The sequence below is a fragment of the Mauremys reevesii genome, linkage group 1 (assembly GCF_016161935.1).
Source record: "Mauremys reevesii isolate NIE-2019 linkage group 1, ASM1616193v1, whole genome shotgun sequence".
Taxonomy (NCBI): domain Eukaryota; kingdom Metazoa; phylum Chordata; order Testudines; family Geoemydidae; genus Mauremys; species Mauremys reevesii.
Window position 1 is genome coordinate 314,177,865 of NC_052623.1, and position 26,053 is coordinate 314,203,917.

At 46.4% G+C, this 26,053-nt stretch overlaps 1 protein-coding gene across 1 annotated transcript in view; it reads left to right on the plus strand.

Moving 5' to 3' along the window:
- The window catches only part of CAPZA2 (capping actin protein of muscle Z-line subunit alpha 2), a 50,020-nt gene that overhangs the window by 5,497 nt on the left and 18,470 nt on the right, over positions 1-26,053 (plus strand). Inside the window, exon 2 of the mRNA XM_039508644.1 lies at positions 23,314-23,377. Coding sequence (XP_039364578.1) covers positions 23,314-23,377 — 64 coding nt within the window. The remainder of the gene's footprint in view (positions 1-23,313; positions 23,378-26,053) is intronic.

Here is a 26,053-nt window from a genome sequence, read left to right on the forward strand (position 1 = left end):
ACTCCGCCAGCTCCCAGCCGTGCCACTTCACTTCCCGCCGCAGGTAAGTGCTGGACCTTTCCCCAGCTGCCCCACAGCGACACGGCTGGGGCCTGGGCAAGGAAAGCGGAGTGGGCTGGGGTTGCATCGCTCCGCTTCCCGCCGCAGGTGAGTGTGGGGGGATCCCTTCCCCCAAGCCACCTCCCCCCAAGTGACACGGCTGGGGCGAAGGAAGCAGAATGGGCTGCTCCCGGCCCCCCGCTAATCCCCCAGGCCACTCTGGGACTGCGGGGTCTCCAAAAGTGCCCTCCCACAGCTCCTGCCCCTGAGACCCTCTGCCCCTTATCAAAACCCTCAACCCCGGCCTGGCCCGGCACCCTTAACACGCTGCTCAGAGCAGCGTGTCAGATCTTTACCGCGTTGTATGCAAACCCACGTTCTATCGGGTCGCGTTATATTGGGGTAGAGGTGTATGTGGACACGTTTAGTCAAATTAATCTCTTATTGGCACTTATTATGGATGTCAGAACAAGTTTTCTTTTTCTAAGCTAAAATGTGGCCAGCTAAACAGCTTCAGACTTGTTAGCCTGCATTTTGAGGGATTCTTTCTATAGTATTTAAGATAAATCATTTGAGTTAACACCCTTTTCCTGTCGAGATAGGGCTGCAGTGTTACTCTAGAGTATAGGAGTGCGTCTGGAGATGGGGAGGAGGAGGAGAAACATGTTAATCTTCCCCTGCCCCAGCAGTAGGTCACACTTGTGCTGCTTCTCTATTTTGCTTTCCTTATGATGCAATAGAGTGAAACTGACTAGGATCATGTAATAATCATGCTGCTGGTGATCCGCCTAATATAGAGAGACTAGTAGGACAGGTGCTACTTGCAGAAGTATAGGCATAATCCTGGTAAAGAGGGCAGAAATGCAGAGAAGTAAGAAGGGAGTTATACCAGGCTCTGTACTAGATTTTATGATATCCAAGTGCCTCTTTGCCTGGCATATAAATGAGAGCTGGGTGGTCTAGTGACAGTACCAATCCAGAAAGAATCATGCTTGATTTCTTGTTCCATATACTAGTGGTGGCTGGAAGTGCTGCCAAGGTAACACTGAGGTCATGAGGAAAGGATATCCACTTCAGGATGACTAAAAAGGTAGTATTAGGAAGCTCTGAAACAATTCAGATTGAGACCTCAGGTGGCTGGCAGAATGTGTAGGACTAGAAGGTGGCAGACAGGTAGGACTTTTAGTTTCTTCTGGACTGCTGCTGTCCAGATCCTGCTCCTCATTCCATTGCCTGCTGCCCAGGGGAAGTGAGAGTGGGATAGGGCAATGTAAGCAGCCAGAGCCAGTGAGTGGACAGTCAGCAGCCTATCCCTGCCCTGCCCGTGTCCTGGAGGCACCTTCTCTGCCCTGTAACTGTTGCCCAGATCCTTCACTCTACACGGCCAGGAGCGCCGCCAGCTTTTTTGGCGTCCTAGGTGGCAGAAGGTCCCGCCCCAGACATGCTGCGCCCGAGAGAGGTGGAGAAAGGTCCTGCCCCCGACAGAAGCGGCGGAAGGTCCCACCCCCGAAATACCACCGACGACCGGGGTGACCAAAGATCCGGTCGCCACCGCCCAAATGTTAGTGCCCTAGGCGACCACCTAGGTCGCCTAATGGGTTGCGCCGGCCCTGTACACTGCTGCCTGCTACCCAGGGGAAGTGAGAGCATGGAGGGGGACTGTCTCTGAGACATGCATGACCCACCTAGACCTTTTCCCTAACTGTCTATTTGGGGAACACTCTTCTAAATAAATTGACTGAAGCCTATTGGGAAAGTATAGCATCTGTTGAAAGTCAGCCCTCCGAAAGATAATCCACATACTTTTGATCTGTTTAACACTTACATGGGAATGGTAAAAACATTCAGAAAATAACCCTACATTTTATGAAAGAGCCACATCTTAGAGGCTGCACTTGCTGATGAGGGAATACTGGCTTCAGGCAGAAGTTATCAGTAGGTAAACTTTCATTTAACCTGAAAAAGCAGCAGAGAGTCCTGTGGCACCTTATAGACTAACAGACGTTTTGGAGCATGAGCTTTTGTGGTGCATGCATCTGACGAAGTGGGATTCAACCACGAAAGCTCATGCTCCAAAACGTCTGTTAGTCTATAAGGTGCCACAGGACTCTTTGCTGCTTTTACAGATCCAGACTAACACGGCTACCCCTCTGACATTTAACCTGAGTAATTATAAGTTATAAGAAATGCATAATTTTTGTGAAAGAAAAATCCCTTTTAAAATGTATATATGATCATAAGACCCAAAATTAGGACATTAGCATTGACTAAAAATATCTCTTGGAATATAGGGTATTTAACCTCTTGTGATTATAACTCTTGGCTCAAGCATTTAGGATCTGTTTTAAGTACTAAATTTAGTCCTGGTACTGATAGGGAAATTCAGGTATTTCCCTAATCCTAATTATTTTTTTCCTGAAATGGCTTTTGAGTCATAGGCATCCTACTGCAGTTACAGCGGGGGGACAGTTTTAATTTTTGCTACTTTAATGAAAGATGTGTCCTTTGAATCTGGTCTATCCAGCTTGTCTTCCAAACTTAGTCTAGCAAGTTTATATGCTCTGCACTGGTCAATTGGGATGAGACATGGAGACAGCAGATAAGCAGGAATGGAGTGAACTGGAGTTGTTAAACAAGATTTGAAAAACATATTAGCCAGAATGAAACTCTTGTGCTGCTGTCTCACCTGCAGTTTAAAGGATTAAAACAGATTTTGTATGTTCATAGTTATAGGTAGCTGTAACACTTTCAATTTTATAGTTAATTAACAAATACAATTTATGAAATATCTTGTTATAAAGCAAGATGTACCTAAATTCTGCTGCATAATCCTTGGATTTTGTGAGTATTCTGGAAATCTTGTGCAGGGACAGGTCCTTCACTGCTTCTCCATAAGCTCTATGTTTAGCCCATTTAAAAAAAATACTGCCTCCAGAGTGCTCCTATCCTTTGGCTTCAGGAAGCATTCTAAGTTTGCATTCTTCCATGTAGTGTGACATTATTAAACCAACAGCTCAATATGCTTTTGCTAAAGAGCTCATTGCTGTAATATCTAGGTGCTGCTGCTGAAGTCTTCAGTCTTAAAATTAAGGTTCTGACCAGTTGTAGTCTTGAAAGAGCTTATGGTTATTTTCATAAAAAGATGTTACTTCAGTATCACTTTGGTGATTGCATTCTTTTTATATAAATTCCTCCTGAAATTCTTGGTTGGATACTATATTTGCTTTTTGTCCTAATCTATTAAGTAATGGTACTATTATGTGCTGTTAAACCTATACTATAGTCCATTGAGAGCTGCATGTCACTGGAGGGAGAATAGATCACTATCCTTTATAGCTGTGGTTCTCAACAAGGGGTGCACAGGGGTCTTCCAGGCGTTATATCAACTCATCTAGATATTTGCCTAGTTTTACCACAGGCTGCATAAAAAGCACTAGCGAAGTCACTATAGATTAACATTTCATGCAGACAATGACTTGTTTATACTGCTCTATATAGTACACACTGAAATGTAAGTACAATATTTATCATTCCAATAGATTTATTTTATAATTGTATGGTAAATATGAGAAAGTAAGCAATTTTTCAGTAATAGTGTGCTGTGTCACTTTTGAATTTTTATGTCTGACTTTGTAAGCAAGTAGTTTTTAAGTGAGGTGTAACTTGGGGATATGCAAGACAAATCAGACTCCTGAAAGGGGTACAGTAGTCTGGAAAGGCTCAGAGCACCTTAAGCAGGAGTTCTCAACCTTTAGGTTTCACCACCTTTTCTTTCTTCAATTCTTACACTTTCATTCAAGGATTATTTTTTTCTAGCTCTTCAGGTTGCAGAGATCATACTTTATTCATACCTTTGACGTAAACAGTTGCATTAATGTCTAAGGCTATGGCTATACTTGCACTTCAAAGCGCTGCCGCGGCAGCGCTTTGAAGCGCTAAGTGTAGTCAAAGCGCCAGCGCTGGGAGAGAGCTCTCCCAGCGCTGTCCGTACTCCACCTCCCTGTGGGGAATAACGTACAGCGCTGGGGCTTTGACCACACTGGCGCTTTGCAGCGCCGCAATTTGCAGCGCTGGAGAGGGTGTGTTTTCACACCCTGCTGCAGCGCTGCAAATTTGCAAGTGTAGCCATGGCCTAAGGCCTTGTCTACACTGGCAAGTTTCTGTGCAGTAAAGCAGCTTTCTGCGTTGTAACTCCTGAGGTGTACACACTGCCAAGCTACTTAGTGTGCAGAAACTGCGCAGTTGCAGCACTGTAAAAAAAACCACTCTGACACGAGGCATACAGCTTTCTGCACCAGGGTTACAGCGCTGTGGTGCCAGTGTAGGCATCCTGGTCAATTACAGTGCTGTGATTGGCCTCCGGGAGGTGTCCCACAATGCCTGTTCTCGGCTCTCAGTTTGAGCTCTACTGCCCTGTCCTCAGGTGACTAACCGTAAGCGCCACCACTTAAATTCCTTGGGAATTTTGAAAGTTCCATTCCTGTTTGCTCAGTGATGCATGCAGTGGTCTCAGCGCATCTTTCCAGGTGACTATGCTTGCTCCACGCCCCAGGTGATCCCGGTTGAAAGCAATGCTGAGCTGCTGGACCTCATCAGCATTTGAGGAAAGGAGGCGGAACAGGGTGTTGATTGACTCCCTCACTTCACAGGAATCTGCCTCAAAGATCTCTAGGAAGCTCTCATGGAGATACTGGGCAATCTGCTGCTGCAGGTTCTTTGACAGAACTGTTTTGTTTCTTGTCCCATTAAGGGTAACTTTCCCGTGCCATGCTGCCATCGCTGCGGGGACACCATTGCTGCACACAGGCGAGCTGCATCGGGGCCAGGACGGAAGCTACTCCTCTTGGAGAAGACCCTTCTTTGATCTCCTGCTCGCCCTCAGCAGCGAGATATCATCTTCCATAATGAACACAGCCTGTGCAAAATGTGGGGACAGTAATGATAAGCGCCCCCCCCCACACACACACAGTGATGGCTCTCCCCAAGAGCCACGTGCCCAGTGTACAGTACAGTCCTGGAACACTAATTTCCCCTGCCCCTGTGGTTACTCAGCATTCTGGGGGCTTGTGGGTCATGTGTGCTTGCTTGGGGTCAACCAGTTAGTGATAAGTATGTGAATAGTGTCTGTGTTTTAAATCACTGATTCAGTGGCCTGTGTTGCAAACAATACTGCTTCTGTAAAACGTTGCATTTTGGCTTCACATATATGACCTTGAGAGCCCAGTCTCCCTCTTTATCACTGGCTGAACAGCTGTGCAGAATTAGTTCATGGCTGCTTTCTAAGGAGGACTTTCTGCGTGATGTCATGATGCACTCCGCGGCCGAAAAACAAGAATTGAAGGAGTGTCAGGACAGCGAGAAAAGGGACCAAAAGGAGAATGCGGCATGCCAGAATGAAGCCATGGAGTGGCTCTTAAAAGTTATGGAACGCCAAGCGGACATGCTCCAGGCGCTACTAGTACTGCAAACCAAGCAGCTCTGCACTCGCCCTGCCACCACTGTTACAAAATTATCTCCCATGCGCCCCCCAGACATCACTAACATACTCTTATCAACCTCCTGGCTCCAGTCTGTACCTACTGCATTCCACTCCTTCCCTGTCACAGTCCAGCCCTTCAGACTGCCAATACCCACTGCACTCAACACCTTCCCTCTGCAGTTTAACCCTGCTGAAGTACAGTACCTGCTGCACCATACTCAAAAGGAGAAGGTTGGGTATGATACCTGGACATACACAAATCTTTAACCATCCTGGGACCCTCCCTTCCCCCATTCCCCTCAAAGCTGATGTGTTTTTTGTTTCTCTCTCCCTCTGGTTGGTTGTTTTTTAATAAAAGAATTGTTTTGGTTTGAAAGCAATCTTTATTCTATTAACTGAAAGCAAACAGAACACTGCAAAGCAACAGGCAATTTTCTTAAACCTTCATAATGCATCATCTGCACTAATCACAATCACCTCCTAGCATTAGAAATACTTCACTCTCAGGTATAGCAACAAATTACTGCCTCAAGGCATCCCTGATCCTTATGGCCCCATGCTGTGCCCCTTTAATAGCCCTAGTCTCTGGCTGTTCAAATTCAGCCTCCAGGTGCTGTGCTTTCATGCTTCCCTTCACAAATATTATAGAATGTACAACACGCGTCTATAAGCATAGGAATATTGTCATCGGGCTGGTTCAGCCTCCTATACAGGCAGCATCAGCAGGCCTTTAAACAGCCAAAAGCACACTCAACAGTCATTCTGCGCTTGCTCAGCCTGTTGTTGATCCACTCCTTGCTGTTGTCAAGGTGCCCCATGTATGGATTCATAAGCCACGGCATTAAGGGGTAGGCAGGGTCTCCCAGGATCACAATAGGCATTTCAACTTCCCCTACGGTGATCTGGTCTGGGAAGAATGTCCTTGCTTGCAGCTTCCTGAACAGGCCGGTGTTCTGAAAGATGCATGCGTCGTGCACCTTTTCAGACCAGCCTGCGTTAATGTCCATGAAACGCCCCCGGTGATCCACAAGCACCTGGAGAACCATTGAGAAATACCCCTTCCAATTAATGTACTCAGTGGCTAGGTGGTGTGATGCCAGAATTGGAATATGCATGCCATCTATCACCCTTTCGCAGTTAGAGAAGGCCATTTGTGCAAAGCCATCCACAATATCACGCACGTTGCCCAGAGTCACGGTCTTTTGGAGCAGGATGCGATTAATGGCCCTGCACACTTCCGTCAACACGAGTCCCACAGTTGACTTTCCCACTCCGAACTGGTTAGCGACTGATCGGTAGCAATCTGGAGTAGCCAGCTTCCACAGTGCAATTGCCACGCGCATCTCCAACAGCAGGGCGGCTCTCATTCTCATGTTCCTGTGCCACAGGGCTGGGGCGAGCTCATCACACAGTCTCATGAATGTGGCTTATCTGAAAGTTCTGCAGCCATTGCTTTTCATCCCAGATGTGCATGACTATGTGATCCCACCACTCGGGGCCTGTTTTCCGAGCCCAAAAGCAGCGTTTCTCTGTGGCTAGCACCTCCATAAATGCCACAAGCAATCTCGTGTCATAGTTGCTATGCGGGGCAAGATCAGTGTCAAACTCCTCTTGCCTTTGTAGTTTAAGGAATTATTCCACTGCCACTCGTGACGTGTTAGTGAGAGCAAGCAGCATATTGGTCAACAGTGCAGGATCCATTCCTGCGGACCAAAGAGGCAGATCACGTAGTACACAAACCATTGAAAGATGGTGCCAAATGCGGATGGACACACAGAGATTGCTGGGTTCTGAAGCAATGCATCATGGGGCATTGGGACAAGACTCAGGATGCCTCGCAACTTCTTCCGCCTTCCTGTAACTCTTACCAGCAGAAGAGGAAGTTGCTCTGTGGGATAGCTGCCCAGAGTGAATCTCTCCACACTTATGGCACTTGCAGCAGTATTCGAACACGCTATTGTGCAGGCAGCTGACAATGTGAACACACAACAGCGATTTCCTTTCAGTGCGCTCTGAGCGGTGCTGTAACTCTGCCAGTGTAGACATACTCTATATGTGAAGACAGCATAAAACAATAAGTGTGAATTGCTCCATTCATCTCAGTTGTGGCCTTGTGAGCAGTTATTCTGTGGCCATAAAATCTGGCAGTTTTTCCAGTATGCCACAGAATTCAGTGTGGTAGAGTTTTTTGCCAGAGGATTTGCATTTTGCTGTTTTGTCTCTTTGCCCTGTTGGGACCTCTCCAGTTTTCCCCGGAAGGGGGAGTTAATTGGATTACGGAACATGCTTCCTGCTGTGTTCCATTGAGCCAGGCAGCATAGCAGTCATGACCACTCTATTGCTTAGCCTTTCCTCCTTTTGGGGAGTCATTGCTTGTAGCCTCTCCTGTGGGCTTGGCCCAAGACATACATCAGTATCCTTTTTAGTTGCTGTCTCTTAACGGATTTGTTGCAGCAGTTGGTGAAGGATTCTGGCATGTACCTATAGCTATTAAAACGGAGAAACAAAGCTACTGATGATGATAATTCAATGGGCTTACAAACAAAGCCCATTGAATTATTCAAGCAAAAGCGTATGACTTTACAAAATCAAGACTATTTTATTATTTGTATATAGTCTAAACAGGAAAGCTGTCCATGCATCACTGCAAATAACAAAAGCTATCGGCCTAATAGGTTGCAATCAGCATTTTCCCCAAATGTCAGTGTTAAATTGGGATCTGCTGCTGCCAGTCAAGTCAAAGCAATCCCCTTCTCTATCAAAAATTGGCCAGCTAATTCTGAACAGCTTTCAAGAAGAGCTCAGGTGAGCCAGTGCTCTTCTTCATACACTGGATGAAACTACAGATGTCTTCTGTGCAGCATTACTCTGGTATGAGTGGGTAGGATCCATGCATGACTTCCTGTTTTTTCGGTCCAGTAACGGGGCATGCTACAAGGGGGTATGTTTGGGTTGGATTGGTTTAGCTGTGTTGATTTGCATTAACGAACAGCAAGATATGACAAGAAAACGCTGTAGCCTGTGACTAGAACTTAGTCTGCAGCCAAGCCATGTGGACACATTGTTTAGTTTACTGGGAAGCGTTGGTGGCAAAGAGGATGCCAATGGGACTTGATGAAGCTATAACAGTTGTGAAATTTATTAAAGATAAACCTACCAATGCATACCTCTTTTTTCTATTTATGTAAAGGGATGGATACTTGACAGTGGCTGGTCCTCTTGTATATGAGTCTTTGAATAGCTTGTTTAAGCTTAGAGGAGGTAAAAATGTTACTGCAGAATGTGCTTCTGTCCTTGCCAAATACTTGAGTACTGGCTTGCTCTGAATGCTTCTCTCCAGTGGCTGAATATGAACTCTACATGAAGCATTGAAGGTATGATTCTCCACCAAATATCTATGATTTCTGGTTGTGTGAGGAAGGATTACCAATAGATAGCAACAATTTGTCAAAAGGATGATCTTTATGAACCAAACTCTTCTGCTCTAGTTGTTGTTTTTGGAAAATAAAATCCCATTACTATCTTGTTGAATATGATCTGCTTCTGTTTAAACCTATGTGTTCTCAACCAGGGGTTGCCCTCCCTCTTCCCACCAGGGGATCATGCCCATCCTACTCTTCCTATATAGCTAAATGGAAGGAAGAACCCTGATATTGAGCCAGTATATACTGTATCTCCTTCACAGAGGTGTTGAAAGTTTAAAGCTTTGTAAAATGGTTGGAAATCTTTCGATGAAAGTTGCTGTAAAAGCGGAAACAAAATATTGTTCTTCTAACAATTACTGATGATCTCTTCTCTGGCTTTCTAGAGTGGAAATCTGAACTACTGTTTTTTGTATAACCTTTCAGGATATGTCACTGGCAATGTTTGGCCAAGTTTGAGCTTGTTTAGAAACCAAAAGCTACAGCTTTTAAGTAAGTACAGCCTTAGAAGGAAATTCCATTTAAAGGCAAGGTTCTGAAAAGTCCTAGCAAAACATTTTTACATTTGTGACAAACACTAAGTTTTTTTTCTACTGTCATAATAGTTCTGTGAAGCAAAGTTGAGTAATCTTTTTAATCACAAAACTTCAAACCTATTTCTCATTTTAGAAAAAAGAGGCTTGTTTGATATGTAAGCTACATTTTTATATATAATGTATAGCTTATTGATTTTTATTATGGTAGTGCCCAAAGCCTCAGGATTGGCCCTCTGCTGTGCTGGATGCTGTGCACGCAGAGGAAGGAATGGTTTCCTGCCCCAAAGAGCTCACAATGTAAGTGACAAAGGAAGGAATCCAGGCACAAGAGTGGAGGATAACCGCATATGGGACTATATCAAAACATATTTGCTTAAACTTCAGAGCATCATCTTATGTACTATTATTTCTTTCATCTGTAACTCTTGTGGAAGGCATTGTCAGAATACCAGATAATGTAGAGACTTGAGCCAAATTGTTTTTCTGAAGCCTTTTTTACATTTTCTGTAAACTAGTTCTGTTTTTAAGTTTTTTGTTTTTTTATGTTTTTTTTTGGTAGCTGAATGTTAGTTGATTAACAGGAGTAATGTGTATTATATTTGGTACTGTAGTTTGACTTTCTCAGAGCTGCTGGTAATAGCATTTTTGTTTGCAGATACTCGCTACTATATATGGGCATGTAAATTGCAGACAGTCTGGCCTTTCAACCAATGTCAGTTTCCAATGTGGCCAGAAACAGGAAGAGTAGTGGTTTGGAGCATCTCATCTTCTACAGAATTTTTTTTTTTTTTTTAATAAGTAGTTGAAGAGGAAATAGAACATTGGGCTTAGCCAGTGCATTTCTCGTTGATTAATAGCATGCCTTGAGATGAGAGTTGATGGGTGGAGCAAAGATTTAACTCTGAAAATAGCATTTCTAATGCCATGTCTGTACTACAAAATTAAGTTGACCGAACTCAGTTGGGTCTTAGATTGCTTGTGCGTGTCTACGCTTCACTCCTTGTGTTGGCGGTGCACGTCCTTTCCCCGGAGTGCTTGTATTGATTGTACTGTCAGTGTAGGGCAAGGGGATGGCTCCTGAAAGCCAGTAACAGTCGACATAACCAATGGAGTGTCTACATTGATACTGTCGACCTAACTGTTGTTACATGTTTGACTGCATATTTTTTTTGTGTGCTGTACTGCTGTTGGCCAGATGGCCTGTATAGCAGGCTCCGATCGAGCTGCCCAATAAATCCACAAACTCGGTTCATAGTGAAGGCACTTGGTCAGGTTTATTGTCAACGAAGCACAGCCCTAATGTCCTGGCTCAATGATTACAGGTACACTAACACATGTATGCCCATTGCAATGGACTAGCTCAGTTAATGGTGGGACTTTCCATTATCCCCTAGGCCAGTCAAAGACACTCCCTTCGAGATTTCTTTCTATACATTAATACAAACAAGTTACTTACTTTCCCTCTGATGTAGTTAGTTGACACCCTCTGACATAGCCAGTTGCCACACATTACATTGTACATTTTTATTTATTACACTGTCATTCTGACCTTATTTTTAGGATGGGTCAGTGTATTTCTGTTATCTTTAGGGAATGTGTTGGTATTGAGGTATTTTGGTACCACCCTTTTGGAATGTGTTTGTGTGAGTGCTCTGTGCCTACCACCTCTTAGGAATGTGGTTTTTTTGCAATATTAGCTTTGTTTTTGCCAGATTTTGTGAGCAGGGCCTGTCTCTAGCTGCATCTGATTTTGCTTTATATTTTGACCACCAGTTTAGCTCAGGCCGCATACCAGGCCTCTGATACAAGGTCTTATGTCTTAGGCTTTCTTCTACACTAACTACCTTGACTCTATGCTGCTCATGGAGGTGGAGTTAAGTCGACATAGCGGGGCAATTATGTCTTCGGGAGCAAAATTTAAGTGTAGACATTTCTGTAAGCTGCCTTGCGTCGCCCTAACTCTGTAGTGTAGACAAGATCTAAGATAGCTAATATCACAGTCTTTGAACTGCTGGCTTATTGCTAGTATGAAATGGAATTTGCAGATAGTGAAATCTAGCAATTTTTTTGATATGTCAGTCAACTCTGGGTCAAAAGAGCCTTCAGCTACTTTGTAAATAAACAGAACATCTCAAGTATACAGAAGTCTAAATTCTTTGAAATTCTTGACATTTAATATATGTACTCCCCTTTCTCTCTCTTTCCATCAAGTGTCAGTTTGAATGCCGAATACATTTCAATTCTAAAATCACACAAGTTTGAGATTATTGCATGCATTTGAAATTGGGCTGAGGTATAGCCTCTGTCTTCATCTACACTGGGGTAGTCAATAGCTATACCACAGTTCAAATCCAGACCACCAGAAGCTTTTCAGTGGAACACGGGGGCAGAGGTGACGCGTGGGCGGGGCATGCAGGGTCACATGTCTTTACCTCCCCCTACCTGTGTCCAATTGCTCCGGACACTTCTGGAGGGTATGCCCGGAAGCAATGAGGCAGCATTCTCCGTGTGTCTGTGCAGCGCAGGGAAGGTGCAGGGCGGCTGTCTGACTTCCTCTTCCTCTCCTTCTGCCCCATCCCCCCGCCTGCTTTGCCTTCCCTTCTGCTGGAGTCCCAGCACTGCTGCCTGCTTTGCAGACTATCTACAGGTGAGAGACAATGCATGAGACAACAGCAGGGAAGGCAAAGTAACCGTGTGGGGGGCTGGAGGAGCTCAGCCTACTGCTTCCTCTCTCCCCATGCTGCACTTATGTGTGGAGGATGCTGCTGCCAGGGGGAATGCTGCCTCCTTCTGGGAGTCCAGAGAAATCAGGGGGGCATATCACCCCCCCACAAAGTTTTCATTTGTGGCCCCATACCCCACTAGCCACTGCTACGTGTCCTGGCTGAGCTGGAGCCATGTGAAGCTGTGCTTGTTCTCCAAGCAGTCCCTGGAGCTTCCTGCCCCCAAGCGGTCCCTAGAACTCTACCCCCACCCTAAGCTATCCCAGGCACCAAAGGGGTGTCGCACCACTAGCAGGATCGTAGTCCAACAGCTTCACCTCCTGGCTCCGAGCTCAAAAGTACTCACATTCACAACCTACTTTTCTGCCCAGATCCCAGCCCGTACTCATTCTTCTCCCCCTCTGCCCCAGCTCTGGTTGGCTCGATTGGAGGAATGGAGGAACTTTGGGGTGGGGGCGGTGGGGCGGCAATGCCAGATGGGTCAGGCCAGCCCCATGCATCCCATTTTTAGTTTAGGGAAATAGTCACCTTAGTCTCTGGGCTGGGGGCGGAGGGGTGGCGTTGGTGGTAAATCTGGGGTTAGGGATGGGGTTGCCAGGTGTCCGGTTTTGGACTGGAATGTCTGGTCGAAAAGGGAAACTGGCAGCATCTAGTCAGCATAGGTAAAGTCAAGTTACTTGCACTAACCATTCTCTGCCACCAAGGGTTGGGAAGAGCAGGAACCTGGAGAAGCCACTCTGTTAAGCAGCTGTCGCTCTTCCCACCCACAAGCCTGTTGGAGAGAACTGGTTGGCTGCTGGACCGGGCTCCAAAATAAGTACTGGTGCCATCTGGGGGGTGAGGGGGGGGTAACATTTCTGTTCTCTCCCCCCCACACACCCCAGTCCTGCTGTGCCCTGATTTCCCTGGCCCCTTGCTCCAGGGATAGACCACACACACGCCCTGCTGGGCCCTGATTTTCCCACCTGGACCCCTTGCTCCAGGAATGGACCCCCCCACACACACCCTGCTGTGCCCTGATTTTTCCACCCCAGCACCTTGCTTTGGGGACTGATCTCTGCCATGCCCCACTGTGCCCTGATTGGGCAGGCGGGCAGGCTCCACATCAGCTCCTCCCAGCCTGGCTGTGCAGGTGGCAGATGAGTCCCGGGGGATGAGGGAGCAAGCGATGGCGGGTGAGGGGGAGTTGTAATGTTTCACAAAGTATATTTAGGTTAGCCTGTTTGACTTAACTTAAAAGCATTAGTGTGTGTTGTTGAAAATACACTAATGGTAAAACCTGTAAGATCTGTTTCTGATAAATAACTTTCTTCTGTGAATTTATACAATGATTGCTATCTCTTACTACCATAATGTTGCCTAATTTTTGTATAACATTAATTCACATACAAACTATATGATTGTTTCAAAAACCAAGGAAGTCTGTGTTTTTTTTAAACATGAGATGTTTTTAAAAATGAAGACACAAGTGTAGTCTTAAATTCCTTAACTTTAATTACAGAATTAAAAAAAAACCCTAAAAATTAAGAATTTGCTATCTAGACAATTTTATGCAAAGTTGGACTCAGAGTTTTTTTCCTTTCAAAACAATTAAATCAGAGTTTGAGTTGCAAGTTTTTTTAAAAACTTGCATTTGTTCTGAGTTTCTTTCACTCTTCTAAAAGTATTTGTAATCAATTTAAGAAATTCTAATCCAACTCTTAACCAGTCTCTTCTAGTTAAACTGTTAAATAACCAATCTCGTCTGAATTATAGAACTTCTACTGTAAATGTGAAACTAATTTTAAATGGGGTCTTTAGACTTTATTTTACATTGTTGTCTAGAATAATCAAACATAATTCTGTGTAACCATAAATATTTAACTCCAACTAAGTTGTAAAAAGTCAGCATTTGAGTTTATAATTTATACTGATTTGCATCATATAAACATAAAAGAATAAAAGCAAAGCATAACTAGTTGTGCCTCTTAATGTATTTGTAGCCTTTCCTGTAGCCTTTTTTGGGTTTAAATGGCTATACTTATTCTCTTCCTATTCTAATTTACATCTTCCAGTGGGATCTGTGGTAGGAAGATCATTAAAATGGCAGGTCCTTCTTGATATCTATCACATTTTTTCAGTACCACTACCATCACCCTATTAATCTGAGTGCTTTTAATGTAAAATCAATAGCAAAGTCCCAGTTGACTTCAGTCAGTGAGGATGGACTGAAGATACCAAAAGAAGAATTTATTTTAAACAAACAAAAAAATCCCTACCCGTTGGAAGTTTTTATGATTAGTAAATACTTGGTTTTCTAAAATATTGCAATAAGTTTAAGAAAAATATTCCATTAATACCCATTTATAAAATTATTCTGTTCTTGAATGGGTGGCTGTTATGAAAGGTGTGATAGCCTATTTTGAGACTTTTTCTAAGACTTTCTGTACTCCGCAAAACAAAAAACTTTACTTGATACTGAGGAATACTGACTAGTTTCATCATAAAACTATTGCGTCAAATAAGGGAGTACCATCTGTCCTGGAAAGAATAAAAAGGACCATTAAATTCTGGGAAGCAGATATAATTGGTACTGAAAATTCCTCTTTAGTTATTTTGTCACTGAAAAGAACTAGTTTTATCATTACTAATGTACCTGTTTATTGACCTCTGACAAACTATATAATCCAGTGGTCCCCAACCTTTTTGGCTGGCGGGCGCCAGCCGAAGGGCCACTGCGGCAGTGGAGCACCCGCCGAAATGCCGTGGAATTTCTGCGGCAACGCCTCTCGATGACGTTGCCTGCCGTCGACAAGCGACGTCACGAGAGGCATCCCCGCCGAAATGCCGCTGAAATTCAGCGGCATTTCAGCGGGTGCTCTCCTGGGGGCCAGGACGCGGGCACGTTGGGGACCACTGATATAATCCATTATTCTGGTAAGGAAAAATTGAAACTAGAAAGTACTATCCATGTTATAGCATACATCTTGCTAGCTAACTTTAGGCTTAAAATAGTCCAAAGCATTAAGTTATTCTAAAAAGCCACTTCCAGGTAAACATTTATTCAAAAGCCTAGTGAAAGTTTGAGTTTATGAATGTTTTCTTTAATGCTATGAAACAACTCATCTTTTTCAAATATTGGCACTCTGTATGTTATGTATTTCATACCATTGTTTGTGAGAGAGAATGTCAGATCTTTGAAGAGTTGGCCTTGTGCTGGATTAGTGGATTGGCGACAGGGATTGAATTAGTGCAGCTGCTCTTAATAAAATGGCTAAAACAGCATAAGTCATCAGTTGAGCCCCTCAGTATCAGCTTTGATTTGTGTGAAGACTGTCATATTTTTAAAAACTAGGAAATTGCAGCATGAGTACAGATTGGGGTGAAATGGCCTAACCTGATTTAAATCAGGTTGATGCTTTGTAAAACTGAGTAAAACTTGTGCTTTTATGATTCTAGATTGAATTTATAATGAAATTCTATATCAAATTTTAATTTTGTTTAAATGCCACTACTGGTAGGATATCTTATTTGACTTCTACAAAACTGTTGTAGGCAAAAATCAAAATATTGAAAAAGTGTTTGCAGGATCAGACCCTGTAAGCAGGTATGTAATTTTACTCACATGAATAGTTCCATTGATGTAAATGAGACTAATATGCTTTGCAGCATCAGGTGCCAACACTAGTTTTATTTTAAATAAATACTCATAGTAGAATCAACTCGTCATATCAAAACAAAATTGCTTCAGTGTTAACAAGTTTATTTTGACTTTTTTTCCCCCCACATCTATACAATCCAAATTTTTCAAAAATAGCAGCTTGGCTATCTTGAAACTAGAAGTGATGAAAGAATACCAGTATAATATACTGGCAAAAGTGTGCTTTTATATCGGTGTAGTAAAACTGCACATACTAGGGGCTTGTGTTGACACAGCTGTGTCAGTCGGGGATTACACTAGAGCCTTGTGCGGGACTATTTTTTTTTTTTAATCCCACTCATGTCCCACAATACCCACTCCTACCTGCTTCTACATTGTTTCTTGTATTTTTATCCTGCTCCCACCTGCAAAAACCTTAGATCCCGCAAGAGAGACAGATTTCCCCCATGCTACTAAAAACCCAAACAGTCGGTTAATATATATTTTTTATATATAAAATATATAAACAGAATTCGGACACAATTTTTACCACTAAAAGAATAAAACAAATTTTGTGTAAACCATGTAAAAACTACTTTAACTTCTGTTATAATAGATATCAAATCTTTCTACCCTTGCTTCAATTTAAGTATTAAAACCTTTATTAAAAAAACAGAGGAAAACTTGCTTTACATTGCTGAAATTCTGTTATTGACAAATTGATGAGATTTAATGTTTTCCACAAATTACTGCAGTCTGTTTTTTTGTTTTTGTATGTTTTTTGCATACCCAATCCTACCTGCCATAAAGTACATTCTTCTTCGAGTGATTGCTCCTATGCATTCCAGTTAGGTGTGCGCGCGCCGCGTGCACGGCTCGTCGGAAGTTTTTTACCCTAGCAACACTCGGCGGGTTGGCTGGCGCCCCCTGGAGTGGCGCCGCTATAGCGCTGGATATATACCCCAGCCGACCCGTCCGCTCCTCAGTTCCTTCTTACCGCCCGTGACGGTCGTTGGAACGGTGGAGTGCTCCTTTGACCTCCACAGCCCTAGCTTCTCTCTGATTTCTTCTTTGTAGTTATTGTATATAGTTCTTAAAAATAGTTAGATTAGTACATTAGTTAGTTAGTTAGTTAGGGGAAATCGGGGGAGCCTAGCCCTTCTTTTCCCGAACCAGTGCGGGCTCATGCCCAAGGCACCGGGATTTAAGCCTTGCTCGGCCTGTCAGCGGCCCATGCCGATTGGAGACCCTCACGACTCCTGCCTGCGGTGCTTAGGAGAGTCTCATCGTACAGATAAGTGCCCTATTTGCAAGTCTTTTAAGCCGAGGACAAAGAAAGAGCGAGACTTTGGTTTAAAGCAGCTCTTGATGGAGTCGGCACTTAGCCCTGCGGTGCCGACATCAGCCGCTCCACAGTCCTCTTCGGTACAGAGCGCCCCAGCGGTTCCTGGCCGGTCCAGTACCGAGACTATGAAAAAACAGCAACCGGCACCGACGTCCCGGCACCGTTCCCTCTCTCCTTCGAGGAAGCGTAAGCCGGCGCAGACGGCCTCCAAGGCATCTGCACCAGGACCGCTTGCCCAACCACCGGCTCCGACACCCCCGGCGCCGACTCAGCCCAAACCATGAGCTGTGCCGTCGACTCCGGCACAGCAAGAGCCGTTGAGTCCTGTACCGCCTTGCTCCCCGGGGCAAACCGTGGTCGAGCTGCCTCTCCCGTCGACACCCGAAACTTTTTCGACGGCGAGAGAGCTGATAGCGCTCACTGAGCCACCGCGTATCCAGCCCCTGGCACCACCGGTGCGGGCTGTGAAGTCAGTGGGTAAGCCGGCTATCATGCGGCCTCCTTCCCCTGACAGACGAGAGAGATGGTACTCCAGGTCCCGGTCCCGATCCCGGAGACGTTCTCCTTCACGCTGCCCCAGATATCGGTGCCGGTCGCAGTCCCGGTACCGCTCTCCATCGCGGTACCAGTCGCACTCCCGGCAACGATCCCGGTCCCACTCTCCTGACCGGCGGTATCGACGCAGATCCGGATCTCGGTACCGTTCCCGGTACCGTTCATCCCGCAGCCGCTCCCACTGCCGGGAATCGAGATCCCGGTCAACCTCCCGGCACCGGCACGGTTGATGGTCCCGATCTCGCTCCCGGCACCGTGACGACCGGTACCATTCCCCAGTACCATCCAGGGACAGACCGGCAGCGTCGATGGCACAGTCCCATAGTCTCTCCGCCCCGCCGTGGCCTTCGTGTCAGCCGTCTGTCTCCTCTCAAGCGGACAGTGTAGCCGATCCACGCACCGACCCTCAAGGGCAGGACCAGGGTCCCCCCCAATGGGGCTTCTGGACCCCATGGGCCTATCATGAGGCTCAAGGGGTGCCCCCCTGTCAGTGCCCCAGAACTTCCGACCACAGGGCGCCTGAGGCTACGGTCAGCCGACCTCCTCCCTCGTCATTGGTAGAGGAACCTCTGCCACCTGTAGTTGCCGAGCATCCCCCGGTCGTGGAGACTTCGCAGCACATTGACGAGCCCCCACCGGACACCCTAGTCCCGGGCCTGTCATCGTCTTCCTCGCCGGATGAGGCGGTGGCGGGGGCGTCGTCATCGGGCCCTCCCCCGATTGACCTCCGAGCCCACCAGGACTTACTTCGACGGGTGGCCCAAAACATTAACCTGCCCGTTGAGGAGGTGGCAGAGGATGATGACCCTGTGGTCAGCATAATCGGGGCTGATGTGCCTCTTCGGGTGGCTTTGCCCTTTATTCGCACCATCCAGAGAAATGCAGATACTGTTTGGCAGTCACCGGCTTCCATCCCTCCCACTGCTTGGGGGGTGGAAAGGAAATATTCGTACCCTCTGGATGGGACTGAGTATCTGTATACGCACCCGGATCCAGACTCGCTGGTAGTGCAGTCCGTTAATGATCGAGAGCGCCATGGACAGCCAGCTCCAGCGCCGAAATCTAAAGAGGCGCGATGGACGGATCTTTTGGGATGGAAGGTCTATTCAGCCGGTGGCCTCCACCTGAGGATTGCCAACCAGCTGGCTCTCCTCAGTAGATACACCCATAACACCTTGGGGTATGGGGGGTAGGGGATTTTATTCCCGATATTTCCTAATCCCCAAGGCGAAGGGAGGTCTACGACCCATACTAGACCTCCGAGAGCTCAACAGATATCTGCTCAAGCTCAAGTTCCGCATGGTAACTCCTGGGGACCATTATTCCCTCCCTGGATCCGGGAGACTGGTTTGCCGCCCTCGACATGAGGGACACATACTTCCATATCGCGATTTACCCCCCTCATCGCTGCTACCTGCGCTTCGTCGTCAACAGCATGCACTACCAGTTTACGGTGCTCCCCTTCGGCCTCTCCACGGCACCGAGGGTCTTCACCAAGTGCATGGCAGTGGTTGCCACGGCCCTTCGCCGTCGTCGCATACATGTTTACCCATATCTCGACGACTGGCTGGTCCGTGGATCATCCCGCCAACTTTTGTAACATGTCAAATGGCCAGATCCTGGCCTTTTTCAACGGCGGGCCCGTATGATCAACGCCGCCCTCTACTCACCTTCCAACAAACACAGGTGGAGTTCATCGGTGCGGTCCTGGATTCCAATTTAGCCAGGGCCTGCCTCCCTCTACCTCGGCACCAGACTTTGGCTTCCCTCGTCCGAGACCTACAGTCCTTTCTGACAACAACGGTGCGGTCCTGCCTCCGCCTCCTGGGCCACATGGAGGCATGCACATTCGTGACCATGTACGCGAGGCTGCGTCTTTGCTCTTTTCAAACTTGGCTTGCGTCGGTGTACCGCCCGCACCGCGACTCCATAGATATGGTGGTCACAGTCCCGAGATCAACCTTCGAACCGCTCAACTGGTGGCTGAACCCAGAGGTAGTGTGTGCTGGAGTTCCATTCCGCCCACCCCACCCTTCCGTCACCCTGACCACGGATGCCTCGGCATTGGGGTGGGGTGCGCACCTCAACAACCTGCACACCCAGGATCTCTGGTCGCCCCAAGAGCTCTCCCTACATATCAATGTCAGGGAGCTGTGGGCGATTCGCTTGGCGTGTCAAACCTTCCACGCCCATCTTCAAGGGCGCTGCGTGGCCGTTTTCACGGACAACACGACGGCGATGTTTTACGTCAACAGACAGGGAGGGGCTCGTTCCTCCCTGCTTTGCACGGAAGCGATGCACCTTTGGGACTTCTGCATAACCCACTCTATTCACCTGGTAGCATCGTTTCTTCCAGGAGTGCAGAACACGCTGGCCGACCATCTCAGCAGGTCATTCCTCTCCCACGAGTGGTCGATTCGCCCAGATGTTATCCATGCAGTTTTCCAGAGGTGGGGTTTTCCCCAAGTAGACCTGTTTGCCTCCAAAGAGAACAGGAAATTCACCAGTTCTGCTCTTACCAGGGTCGCTCCCAGGGCTCCCTATCGGACGCATTCCTCTGCTCCTGGACGGGTCACCTGCTATATGCCTTCCCTCCGTTTCCCCTCGTACACCGGGTGCTACTCAAGCTCCGGAGGGACAGGGCCTGCCTCATACTCGTTGCTCCGGCCTGGCCGAGACAGCACTGGTACACCCTGCTGCTCGAACTCTCCGTACGGGATCCCATTCCCCTCCCCTTATGGCCGGACCTGATAACGCAGGACTTCGGCAGGCTTCGCCACCCGGACCTGCAGTCCCTCCACCTTACAGCTTGGTTCCTACGTGGCTGACCCGAGCGGAGCGTGACTGCTCTGCTGCGGTGCAGCAAGTCCTGATGGAAAGCAGGAAGCCTTCCACTCGGTCGACCTACCTCGCGAAATGGAAGCGTTTCGCACTCTGGTGCGATCAGAAGGGTTTCAATCCTTTCATGGTCCCTATTCCTACGATCCTGGACTACCTCTAGTCTCTCAAGGAGCAAGGTCTCGCAGTCTCCTCCTTGAAGGTGCACCTGACGGCCATTTCCGCCTTTCGACCTGGCGTAGGAGAACGGTCCATCTTTTCCAATCAGATGGTTTCCTGCTTCCTTAAGGGACTAGATCGCTTGTACCCGCCGATACGGTGTCCTACACCTTCCTGGGATTTGAACTTAGTTTTAGCCAAGCTTATGGGAGCCCCCTTTGAGCCCTTGGCCACGTGTTCCCTTCTCTATTTGTCATGGAAAACGGCCTTTCTCGTCGCTATAACTTCAGCAAGACGAGTTTCCGAGCTTCACGCCCTAATGGCTGGTCCACCGTATACCATCTTCCATGGAGACAAGGTGCAGCTTCGGCCACACCCAGCCTTCCTCCCTAAGGTGGTGTCGGCCTTCCATGTGAACCAGGACATTTTCCTCCCGGTTTTTTTCCCGAAGCCGCATGCCTCACGTCGTGAACAACAGCTTCACAGCCTCGACGTCCGCAGGGCCCTCGCGTTTTACATAGAGCGAACTAAACCCGCTCCGGCGTTCGCCCCAGCTATTCATAGCGGTTGATGATTGCATGAAGGGCAAGCCAGTCTCCTCTCAGAGGATCTCCTCCTGGGTGACATCATGTATCCGGACATGCTACGAGCTTGCTCGTGTGCCAGCTAGCCGTCTCACCGCTCACTCTACGAGAGCGCAAGCCTCTTCTGCCGCCTTCCTGGCCCATGTCCCCATCCAGGACATCTGTCGGGAGGCTACCTGGTCTTCTGTCCACACCTTTGCTGCCCACTACGCGTTGGTGCAACAATCTAGAGACGATGCAGCCTTCGGCTCAGTAGTCTTACACTCTGCCACGTCTCACTCCGACCCCACCGCCTAGGTAAGGCTTGGGAATCACCTAACTGGAATGCATAGGAGCAATCACTCAAAGAAGAAAAGACGATTACTCACCGTTGTAACTGTTGTTCTTCGAGATGTGTTGCTCCTATCCATTCCAGACCCGCCCTCCTTCCCCACTGTCGGAGTAGCCGGCAAGAAGGAACTGAGGAGCGGACGGGTCGGCTGGGGTATATATCCAGCGCTATAGCGGCGCCACTCCAAGGGGCACCAGCCGACCTGCCGAGTGTTGCTAGGGTAAAAATCTTCCGACGAGTCGTGCACGCGGCGCGCGCACACCTAACTGGAATGGATAGGAGCAACACATCTCGAAGAACAGTAGTTACAACGGTGAGTAACCATCTTTTTTTCTGCTACTATGGGAGCGGGTCCTACAGGATCATAGTCCCACTGCAGGGCAAATCAGTGCAGTGAAGTTGGAGAACCACTGTTACCTTGCCCCCCCTCTAACAACAAAAATTACTACATGACTCCATGGCACAGGCGGCCCCATGAACTGCTAAGCTGCTCAGGCTTGGGCTTCAGCCCCATGTGGCATGGCTCAGGCTTTGAAAGGCTGGCATTAGACTCACTGGGGACCAGGGCAAAAAGCTGAAGCCCAAACCCCGTGGGAACAAAGGTTTCGGGCTTTGGCTTCAGTCCCTCATGGCAAGAGTTGGGCTTTGGCTTTCTGCCCTGGGCCTCAGTGAGTCTAATGCCAGCCCTGACGACCCCATTAAAACAAACTTGCGACCCACTTTGGGGTCCTGACCCACCGTTTGAGAACCGCTGCTCTAGATCATACCTCTTCATACAGCTGTCAATAACTGGTAGAAATCTGTAGTGTAGACACAGCCTTAGGCTCCTAAAGCTTGTGTTTAGGTGGGATCTTCCAAAAAAGTGTAAGTGACCTGCAAGCACCAGGCCTATTGACTTGAAACTGCAAACCCTGGTGGAATATAGTCTGAAGCGTTTCAGTTTTCCTGATTTGTGAAAATTCACTATATTGGAAAGCGGTGTTCTATAGCTCACATAGCACAGGCACAATTTTCTGTTTGAGTTTGTGGTGGTCTCATGGTAATTATGTTAATGAGGTCTTGGTTATGTCTGTTTTGGCATAGATGAGCTTTAAATGTGAAACTTCTTAATAGAAAAAAATCTGAAATTCTGGTAATTGAAGTGGATGTTTCGTACGTGTTTCTTTAGTTTAATACTATAAAATGGAACAAATACCCCTCTCTGTTAGGTTTTGTACAGACAAATAAGACAACCCTTTCCATAGACAGCTTCCAGTGTAGAGGTCTGATTCTATTAGAGAGAGCTATTTCCCCTGCCTTGGCATTACAAGGGGACCTTATAGTGATTGCAAATTATGTTATGAATTGCAAGCTCTACAACTTGTGTCTTGATACTTATTGTATCCCTTCTCTCCTCTTCTGTGTTGCATATGATAGCCTCCTTCCACGTTGTCCTCTATGCTTAGAAACCACTCCTAGTCCCTGTTCCTGGTATGTACAGAGACAAAAATAGTTTTGGGAATGTGGATTGTACTGAATAGTGGGATTTGGAGGATTTTATATTTTGGACATTAAAACCATTCAAAGTAGTACTGATTTCTTTTGCATGGATGGACACTGAGTTTTGGAAGACTTGGTATTTACGTATTTCTATTTCTTTTGATGTAGAGTTATACAAGAATATACTTTTTTTTTAAATTTAAGGTGCGCGTAGCAGCGAAGTTCATCATTCATGCTCCTCCTGGGGAATTTAATGAGGTGTTCAATGGTGAGTATCTTTGTGCTTCCCTGTTCTGGATCTAACTTGTTAATGCATTTTATATCTTGTGTATATATATTTAATAACTTTAAATAAGCTATCAGAGATTAGCTGTTCATTGTTTTGTTTTTCACCCTTCTCTGCCATTTCATGCTGTTTATCTTCAGTCACTACTTTGCTACTGAAGTACTATGAAATACTTTTAAAGCTTGGCTTGGTGAGTTTCAGACTAATCTTAAATTCCCAGACTCTGCATTGCCTTCTGACTGCAAAGGGAAAAACTTTTGTCTTAGGGTATGGCTACACTTGAGAGTTGCAGCACTGGTGGAGGCTTTCCAGCGCTGCAACTTAGTAACTGTCCACACTTGCAGGGCACATCCAGCGCTGCAACTCCCTGGCTGCAGCGCTGGCTGTACACCTGGGTCTGCTTGGGGTATAACAATTGCAGCGCTGGTGCTGCAGCGCTGCTCGTAAAGTGTGGCCACACACCAGCGCTGTTATTGGCCTCCAGGGTATTAGGAGATATCCCAGAATGCTTTTAATTAAATTACTCTCTTTGTTTTGTTATGATGCCTCTCTTTGTTTTGTTGTGAACTCGGGGCTCCGGGAGCTGCTTATCTAAAAAACAAACACAGCTCTTGTTTGCTCTGATCAATCTGTAACTGACTGTGAACAATCAATTGAGATAACCCACTGCCTTGCTGTGAATGAGGCAGGCAGGGGGATGAGTGTTTGCTTGAGGAGAGAAACAGCGGGGGGGAGGGAGAGAAAGGGAGTCGGTTGGAGCAGCTGCTTATCTGGTCTGCAGGCTGTTTGCAGTTAAGAGTAAATGAGGGGCCGGGGAAATTTTCAGATTTTGCAAGGCAGGGAGCTGATAGTGTCGGCTCCAAAAATCCTCGCTCGCTCTCTCTCTCTCTCCCCTGCTCCCTGTCACACTCCACCCCCCCCCCTTTTGAAAAGCAAGTTGCTGCCACTTGAACACTGGGATAGCTGCCCATAATGCACTGCTCCCAACACTGCTGCAAATGTGGCCACACACCAGCGCTTTCCCTACACAGCTGTACGAAGACAGCTGTAACTCCCAGCGCTGCACACCTGCAAGTGTAGCCATAGCCTCTGTGTGAGGATGAGACCTTGTTTTGCCACCATTGCCAATTCTGCAATACTGGCCACTGCTAATACTGTTTGATATGATGAAAAGAAGGAGACTTCAGTTAACTGCTCGTGCTTTGATATATACCTAGGCTAGACACTCCAGGTTTTTTTGACCTTGCTGAAAAATGCCTTGTAGTATTGGGTGTGGTTAGTTGGAGGTGGGTGGGAGAGGGTTTAAGAGCTTGTTGGGTTTTTTAAGTGTATAAAATGCAGTGTTTAAAGTACAAATGTTTATGAATAAATGTTAAACTGACCGTGTGCTGATTTTTTTTAGACTTCATTGATACTGCTGTTGTGGGGATAAGCTGCGGTGGGGGGGGGAGGGGAAGGCATGGATAGGGAGGCTGTGGGATCAAAGGGAAATATAGTGAATCAAGAGTTTTAGGGTTGGGGGGAAGGTGAAATGGGTGGGGGTAGGGAGCAGGAGGAAAGATATTGAGCTGTATTCCTCTATTTTGGAATGAGATGGCTCTGAGGTATGAGTGCCCAAGGTATGGTGATAGGGTACAGGAGATGCTGGGGATATAGAGAGAGAGGCGGCAGGGAAGTACATAAGGGGAAGTACATAAGGGAGTATGTGGAGGATGGTGTATTGGGAGGTGGGGGGGAGCATGGAAGAGGGCAGGAGCTGGGAGAGCATGATATTGGGGGTAGGGCACAGAGGAGGATAGAAGGGAGGTATTGAAAGGATGGTTAATACATGATGGTACAGTTATACATGATGTGACCAAGATGGAGACATAGAAGAGTAATGCAAAGGACCAGGGGACAGGAACAAGCAGTCCCGTGTTGTCATTTAAAAAGTTAAGCTTACTTTTTAGGTATAAAACTTGGAGTTTTCCATGTGGATAAATCTCCCATATATTACCTTCTCCTTCCCACAAGCCTCATGAATTTGCTAATGTTTATTGAAAAACCTTGCTTTGAGCCATGGTTGAGAGGGCTCTCCTTCAGACACTATACACCAACCAAAGTTTTTATGTACAGTGGAAAAACAAATTCCAAAATATGTTAAATAATTTATTTTTTTAAGTACACAAAGATTCCAGCTCTCATTCTAGGTATCAGTTTCTGATAATCTGATCATTTTGGTCCTTGTATATATTCTTATAAATATTTGGGTGAGAGGAGAGAATATTAAGGGTTAGGTGGCATGATAGTAACATTAGTCATTCAGATGAGGAAATATTTTTACTTGTTCTTTTAAATTAAAATCTGAATTTCAAATTTGCAGGAGGGAGCATATATTAGGTTTTATTTTCAATTTTAACCCTGTAGCCAGCCTTTTACATTTATATGTATTCTGTACTTAACAGTATTGTGATTGACTCTGCATATAAATATTTCACCTGAACTATCCAAAGTGGTGATTTATCAGGTTAGGATTTTACTGGCATAGAAGGGTGGGTTGTCCTTGTCTAAAAATAATTCTTAATATTGCTTTAAGAATGTAAAAAGTCAGTTGCAATTCAATTTCTGATCCACCTGCGGATTTGAAATCTAGATTGAAAAATATGTTCAGGTTAGCAA